This window comes from Parasteatoda tepidariorum, chromosome 9 (assembly GCF_982258835.1).
Source record: "Parasteatoda tepidariorum strain Cologne lab strain chromosome 9, Ptep-v5.0, whole genome shotgun sequence".
In the NCBI taxonomy this organism is placed as follows: Eukaryota; Metazoa; Arthropoda; class Arachnida; order Araneae; family Theridiidae; genus Parasteatoda; species Parasteatoda tepidariorum.
Genome location: NC_141763.1, coordinates 25,449,275 through 25,457,106, shown reverse-complemented (window position 1 = coordinate 25,457,106; position 7,832 = coordinate 25,449,275). Strand labels below are relative to the sequence as shown.

Sequence of the window (7,832 nt, the reverse complement as noted above, 5' to 3'; positions counted from 1 at the left end):
TCTATATTTCCATGTGAAAGTAATGTACATTTCTACTCAAGTAGTGGTTTATTAAATTCATTTTGAGACTTACAGATTGTTTTTATATAATGCTGATGAATTCCTTCCTTGAACTTGAACTTTTTTTATTCTAAGATAAAAAAAAAAAAAATTCGATAACTTTGTATGACATCATAAAATAAAGTAAAACAATCATAAGTAATCCAACATATATTTACTTCAATGGCCGAGTTTCATCAAGCTGCTCTCCTGCTCTTCTCTTAAAAAGTATGTCATCACTAAAAAATAATGATAATATATTGATATATAATGATAATATATTGATAATATAATGATATGTATGTGTGTAGTAAATATATTCATATGCATATTTAGCTATATATGTGTAAAATAAATCGTAAAATAAAACTACAGAAAAAAAATTATGATACAAGTGGCCTGGAATTATAGCCAGAGGCTTGACTAAGGCTAAGACTTATACAAGCCAGCCGAGCACTCATATTTTACTACATATCTAACAATAATGGCCTTAATTCTTAATTTGTATCAATTCAAATGTTTTTTTTATGTCCATTTTGAAGCTTGCATATTGTTTTTATTACACTAGGAAATATCTGACCTAACTTGACTTTCATAGAAAATTAAATAAAATTTGATTGAAATTTCTTTAAGTGATAAAAATAGAATAAAAAAAAGATTAAAACAATAATCAAGTCAGACAAAAAATTTACTCACTTTAATATTGTAGAAGAGCAACTTGGTCCAGATGCCGTCGGAACAGTAGGATTCTCAATATCATCAGCACTAAAAAAAAATATTAGATTTTTATGTATGTTAAATAGCATGGCCAAATTATAAATACAATATTTATATTATATGTATACTTATACATTTATTTTTAAATGGAACCTTGTCAATTATTCTTACACTATGTGAAGCGATAAATGCTAGACAGCTACTGTGAGGTGGGTCAGTGACGCATATGAATCATTAGTATTTAATTTATATAAAATAATTCACAGCTACTTAAAAATAAGATTCACTCACTTATATATCTTATGCTAACAAATGTACAAAATATTTTTTTTGTTATTTTTAATAACTTTATATTTCAATTTTAATAAGAGGATGGCACAAAACTGCATTTAACCTTACAAACTAAATATTATGGTCCACCAGTATCCTTTCTCAGACCAGTCTTTTCTAAACTTTCCTGCTGAGTAATGAAATATTAAGACAATGCATGTTTAGGTACAAGTTTTTCAGTATCGCATTATTATATTTTTTTTCCTTTTAAATTTAAATGAAAAGATATGAAATGTTTAACTCACTTTATTAGACTCCTGAAAAATATTACATTTCTTGTCTGGGGAACTTCTTGGCTTAAATAAAGAAATAAAACAGTAACTTTGTAAGAAATAAATATATTTGATAAAAAAGGTAGAAAAAATTAAAATAAATTTAATAACACCTTGTCAAACATAAAGCATACTCACACAAGTGTTGGCGTAGAATTTAACTGCTCCCTGCTGTCCATTTCATATTCACTAAAATGAAAATATATTCAATAACACTTTAAAACTATGTAATTAACATTTGATAATATTAAAATGTTTAAACAATCCAGAAATTCTTTATTACACTTTACATAAGATCTGGTTATGCAAGTTATAAACTTCCTCCCTAGCTCAAAAATATTATTTCTTTTCTTTACCCTGTTTAAACTTATGATTTAATCCTGTTTCAATTTGTGAATTCTATTTGCTAGTCCTTACTTAATAAATGAAGATAATTATTTTTTAACATGACTTATTTATCAACATATAAATGATTTTTTTAAACACGAGCTCATGATCAAAACCATATCAAAAGTTCTTACTTTTCTTCAAAATCAACTTCAAAAGTTTCAGCAACATTTCCTACTATTGGTGATGGCGGGTCATCAGCATTTCTGATAGGGCTAACATTGTCGCCCAGTACAGATAGAATTTTGTTAAACTTTTCCTCGATTGGAGGCAACGCTGGTCCACCACCAGTCTTACGGGCATGGAGCCCTCTCCTGTCATGCTCCTCTTTTCCGGCCATCTTTAATCTTTTCCATAATCCTATAAAATAAAGATATGTTATAAATTGAAAAATTCCATGCTCATTTTTATTTCAGCTGCAATACATATTATAGTTGCACCGTTTTGGTTGGGTATTAAATAAAAAAGGAAGCTGTATATAAGGCCTCTGATCTTCTAATGGAAAGTACATATAAATAGACGTTGTTTAGCCCAAATTGAAACCAAAAAAAACACATACCTATTATGTAGCTGACAAGGAGAGTATGGCGACATTTTCCAATCTAAAATGAAAACTAACACTAAAAAGGAGTCACTAAGATGGAAGTTCGTTTCTTTTATTTTCATATTAGATCAACGACGACCACAGACAAACAAAATTCACATGGACGGCACTTCAAATGGAGAGAGTGGTAGTTCGGAGTAACAGAGAGTTTCTGGATTTTTATCTCCGACCAAATAAAATCCCGGAGTTGATGATGAGAATCAGATCTTAGCCAGAAAAAACATCAGAGAGGGGTTGTGGGTACTGAACTTCACCGACGATAAAACTCATGATTTCTAGCTCTAAACTATGACGGCATCTGGTCAGCGGATACGTTCAAGAGATCCAACATGGTGATGGCAGCCTATTTTCTTTATTGTCATAAATCCAAGATCATCATATTAAAAAGGAGATGCACGATCAGAAATTTAAATTTACTTCGTAGGCATTAAATCAAAAAAACACGGCAGATTGACTTGCCAACATGGCGGTAGGCGTGACGCCATGCCAAAAAATGTTCTCTTCCTCTAGAAGAAGAGGAGGGGGAAAAAAACGTCCTGCCAGGGAGCAGTGTGACGTTGGGGTGATGAAAGATTCGAATGCCACGAGCGTCTCTCGCGCTCTGGCTTTTATAGCAAAAAGGAAAAAATCCGAGTTGAGTATTTAAGGTACTGAAAGTATGAGTTAAAGAACTGAAATTTTTAGTTGAGATGTATTATCAATATTATTTTTAAGTGTTATTCTCACTTTCTGATTGACGTTGCAAAGCTAAGTTTCAGCCGACTTCAAATTCTCGTGCAACATCAAACGACGCCGACAGCTTTTTCCGAGAAAAGGGTAGGGCTGAGGAATGTGTAAGGAACTTTCTGGGGAAAATGTCCTCATTGCGCTAACGCGTTAAGGGGCGAGAAGAAAAGGATGAAGAAATAAAAAATTGTATCATAAAATTATAAATTAAACCGAAAAAAATAAGGATTTTGATTAAAAAAACAGGATATTTAAAAAATTAGGCTGTGACTTAATGTCACAATAGTACTTTAACAACTTAAGAAAAAGTTTCAAAAATTTGTCCAAAAAATATAGACCTTATACTACTTAAAAAGTTATCATTCAACATTTTAACATCAATAGTTAGTATTTACAACAATTAATAGTTAGTATAAAATTAGATGGAAACGAGCCTTCTCCTTAGGTCTTATATTCTTTACGAAAAACTCAAGCAGCACCTTTGATCCTGTATTTAACTTTGAAAAATAGAGCTTTCCCTTGTGCAGATTTCTGTGTGTATATTTTTAAAATTACATAGATATTCAAGTATAAAAAAAATAACCAGATATTGTAACTAAACTCGAAAGTAAAATTAGTGCCAAGTTTTATTGTCAGATTTAATTGATATATAATAATGTATGCATGTACATTGAAGAGATTAAATATGTAGTCATTGAGATTTATCAAAGGCTTTTAATACAGTGGATGAAATTTTTTTTTTCTTTATGAACTCTTAAATGAGACATGATCTTGTAAGTATTGCAGAAAAGTAGAATCAGAATTTTTGTATCAATTTCTTGTACATACATTTTATATAAATTAAGGTATGATTTAATAAATTGAGCAAAAATAACAAGTTATGCATGTAATATATTAATATGTGTGTCTATATATGGAGAATACCCATAAAAAAATTCCTAATTTAAAAATCAAACTAAAATTATTACTAAATAAAGTATTACTATGGTTAGTAATATTTCTTAATAAAGTATCTATTTAGTGAAAGGAATACTTTTTTAATTATAATAAAGGTTTCCTTTTCAGTATCAATTTAGAAATAGTATAAATCTTTTTATTTTGTTATTTTATAAAAAAGAATTGGCTACATGATCCAGTAAGACAGCAATAATCTTTATTAATCTATATTTTCTTATTTTTTCTGTCCTACAAAAATGTGTACTTAAATATTAACTAATCTTTTTCACTTCTGATAAAGTATTTATTGTCAATACCAGCAATAAGTTGTGTATACAGTATGCTAATCTGAAATTAGTTAATGAAAAATTTATTGTAAACAAAATATTACATTAAACTCTATTAATAACAAATAAAAGATAATTGTAACTTCGAACAGTTTACCGTGTTTTGTGATCATTCATTAGAATTTCAAATGATGCAATCAGATTGTGCACAAACTTTGCGCGACATCGTTCTACATTTATATGAATCATAAGCTATCTTAAAATTATCTGCGTATTCAAATAATATCAAGTAATAATTAAGTTAAAAATAAAATGAAATGAATTACCTTGAAGATTTCCAATGGTTTTTTCTCCTCCATTAATTCCAATAAATTGCTCATGGATCTTAATCCAAGCCTTCCTTTTTTGCATATTTGCGAAATTGTCCGAGTCTTTGGCTTCAATTTCGGGATGTTGAGTGCAAATTTCTATGAGTGAATTCTTTTCAAACTCAGAAAAATTTGATGTTCTTTTAAGTGCTTTTTTTTCTTTCATAGTTTCCATTTTGTCAGAAATACAAGTGCAAAGAAGATAAATACAAAAGAAAATACAAGTGCGAAAACTACTTGCAACAAAACGGGAAAATGTAATGACGTAACTCTTAATTCCTCGACTCTGCCCGTTGATTGGATAAAAATATCACGTGGGGCGAAGTTTCAGTGCATTACATGCGATAAGCCAAGTTCAGTTAAACCGCAGCAAAACTACGCTTGAGCAATGAAGCCTAGCTTTTCGCTTAGACCAGGTTTACGTAAACCGCGAAACCGAGGTTTAAACTCCCTAGTTTAGACTGCGTTCTGACAATTCAGCCTTTGGTTTAACTCCTTCCATTTGCTGAGTTATTATATTTTGACGTCATAAGCAAACTCCGCCCCACTTTGTGTCACATAGAGTTTGTTTCGTTTTGGACTAATTTTAAGTTAAAATTTTTTAAAATTCGGGTCAGTTTTTTAAATTCTGAATTGATTTTGGAGAGTTTTAAGATATTTAAAATAATCAACATATTGCGATTACCCAACGCATGCATGTTCCTCATTGACTTATAAAAAAAAGACAATAAATCTATTCAAATTCAACCCCACTTCCCTCCCAGTAGTAGCTAAAATAATTTTTAAATTTCTTATTTTTTAATTTGGATAATACAATCCTGACGCATGTTGTCTAAATTTTAATCTAATGTTTGAAATAATATAAATAAGTTCGTAAACTTTTTACTTTACACACAAAAAATGTCTGATTATGCTTAAGAAATTCTTCCTAAACTGGCAATACTTATTTTAATTTAAAACTGATTACAAATTTAAGTAAATTTGCCTTTTCGGAATGAAAAGCGATGCTTCATTTTAGTTCAAAAAAATTACTAAGACTGAAAAAGATTAAAATTCTTTATGTTTTTAATTGAAATAAGTAAAAGTAAATTTTAATGTTATGAACAATATATTTATATACACAAAATTCGATAGTATTGAACAAACAACTATGAACCCCTTCCCTCCCTCGTGAACTCCCTTCATGAGGCAAAAGCTAAGTTGGAAAATAATTCATTGAAATTTGGGCCACAGCTAATCATTACAATTGAATATTTTTATTCCAAAACAAGCTTTTATCAAAATTTGTTATTCTAAAATTGAATATTTAATGATTTATTTTTGATAAAGGCAGTTATCAGCTATTAACTGAAATTTCCATATAGATTTAAACTTATGAAAGTTAAATATCTTGAGTCGTTTTTTAACTTCTCATTCAGCAAGCTGCACTCTTCGTAACTTTCTATCATATTAAAAGAGAAGCATGACTCTTCTTTTGAAACTTCTCTTTTTTTCAATCATTTCTCTGTTGTAATCCACTCGTGATTTTATTAACTTCAAAATGTTAAAAACTGCTTTTAACTGCTTCTGGAATAACAGCATAAAATTTTTATATTGCGTTTTTTAATTTATCTACAATAAGAATATAATTTAAAAAATTACAAACTCAAACCTTGTAGTTTGATGTAGTTGTTGCAACGCTTCTCTCCTAGCGAAAAATTTTTTAGTTGAACTCCCTCTTCTTCACGGAGCTCTTCATCTAGGAGTTCTGCGTCGAAGTGCTCTTCTTCGAAAGGATCCTCTTCGAGTACCATCTCCTGATGACTGGTACTTTTTTTGTGTTGGCTGTCATCAGAGTGGTCAGCATTTTCGAGGTAGTAGTGCTGTCCAGAATAGCTCTTAATTTCAGGACATTTATAGGAGAGTAGGGATTGAATTGGCGACCTAACTTTTTCAATAAATTGTCTCCTAGATGTGTTCTCTACGGTACTTTCTGGAGAAAACATTAGAGCCTTGGCCTGTGTTGCAATTGCGCGGTGCAGATGTCAAACTCTCCCGCCTACGTATAGGACATACTCGGCTGACTCATCTTCATTTCCTGGTCGGAGAATCGCCTCCTCTATGTAACGTTTGCTTTCAATTCATATTTTAATCGCTTACCGATGTTTTTTTAACCATCAACGCCTTACCTTTTTTGGAAGCACGATTTTATGTATAAAAAACTAGTTATATAAAAATCACGATCCTAACATCTTTATATTTTTACGCGCTGTTGGAATTTTAAGTTGTTTATAATTGTTTCATACCTTTTAAGTAAATTTACTATGAGGTTTTATTAATGTGTGTTTGGCGCAGCATGTCCTTTTTTTTCTTCTGCACCTTGTGCCACTAAACCCTACATTCAATTTAGGAGAAAACATTTCAATGTCACTATCTTCCTGAGCTTTGAACCTATTTAATACTTTTACAGCAATTTAATAATATCCTGCATCAAAAGTAAATACTATTAACCAGACAACAAACAAAGATCATAAAAATAAAAGTAGATTTTTACTTAACGTCATTGAAAAGGTATAGATTTACATTTATAACGTGCAAACGGAAAAAAAATCAAAAATTTTTTATTTCAAATATCAATCTTTAATTATTCTTCGTCAATTTTTTAATCCATTAATCAATAATGCACAGCAACAAAAAAGTTTCTTCCAATTTATTTATTTTGTTACATTTACTGTTCACGATTTTGAGAGTAAATAATGCTCTCTTACTACAAAAATTCTGTACTTAATAGTGTTATATTTTATAAAATATAAATTAATGCTATGCAAGTTGTATGCCTTTTAAGAAATCCTTTAGACAACATTTAGAACGAAATTTTAAATATTTAAATCCTTATAAATACGAAGATAAAATGAAAGTATGGAATATCAAATAATTTATATGTACAGTCCGCAAAAAAAAAAAAAAAAAAAAAACGAATCATCCTGAATAACTTTCGTTCTAATGATCGGATTTTCACGAACTAAGTGTCAATCTTAATGGTTCCTGGGGGTGACCTCAAGTATGTTAATTACTGCTAACTATTAATTAAGTTACGAAATCAGACACAAAAACGTACTTTCTCTGAATAAACATGTAATTTTTTTTACATATTTGGAATCTAGACACTTGAATTAGGGGGGGTAGA

General features: G+C 29.8%; 1 protein-coding gene across 2 annotated transcripts; it reads right to left on the bottom strand.

Moving 5' to 3' along the window:
• On the bottom strand, positions 1 to 4,841 carry LOC122272782 (uncharacterized). Of its 2 annotated transcripts, XM_087151086.1 has the most exons (7): positions 4,625 to 4,841; positions 1,880 to 2,105; positions 1,497 to 1,547; positions 1,332 to 1,382; positions 736 to 804; positions 219 to 278; positions 1 to 130 (listed from the first exon to the last, which is right to left on the bottom strand). In XM_087151086.1, the coding sequence occupies exons 1-7, from the start codon at positions 4,839 to 4,841 to the stop codon at positions 70 to 72; spliced, it is 735 nt and encodes a 244-aa protein (XP_087007212.1). In that variant the 3' UTR covers positions 1 to 69. The 2 variants fall into 2 exon arrangements, with proteins under 2 accessions (XP_087007212.1, XP_087007213.1); XM_087151087.1 differs by lacking the exon at positions 1,332 to 1,382.
• Between the last annotated feature and the right edge of the window lie 2,991 nt (positions 4,842 to 7,832).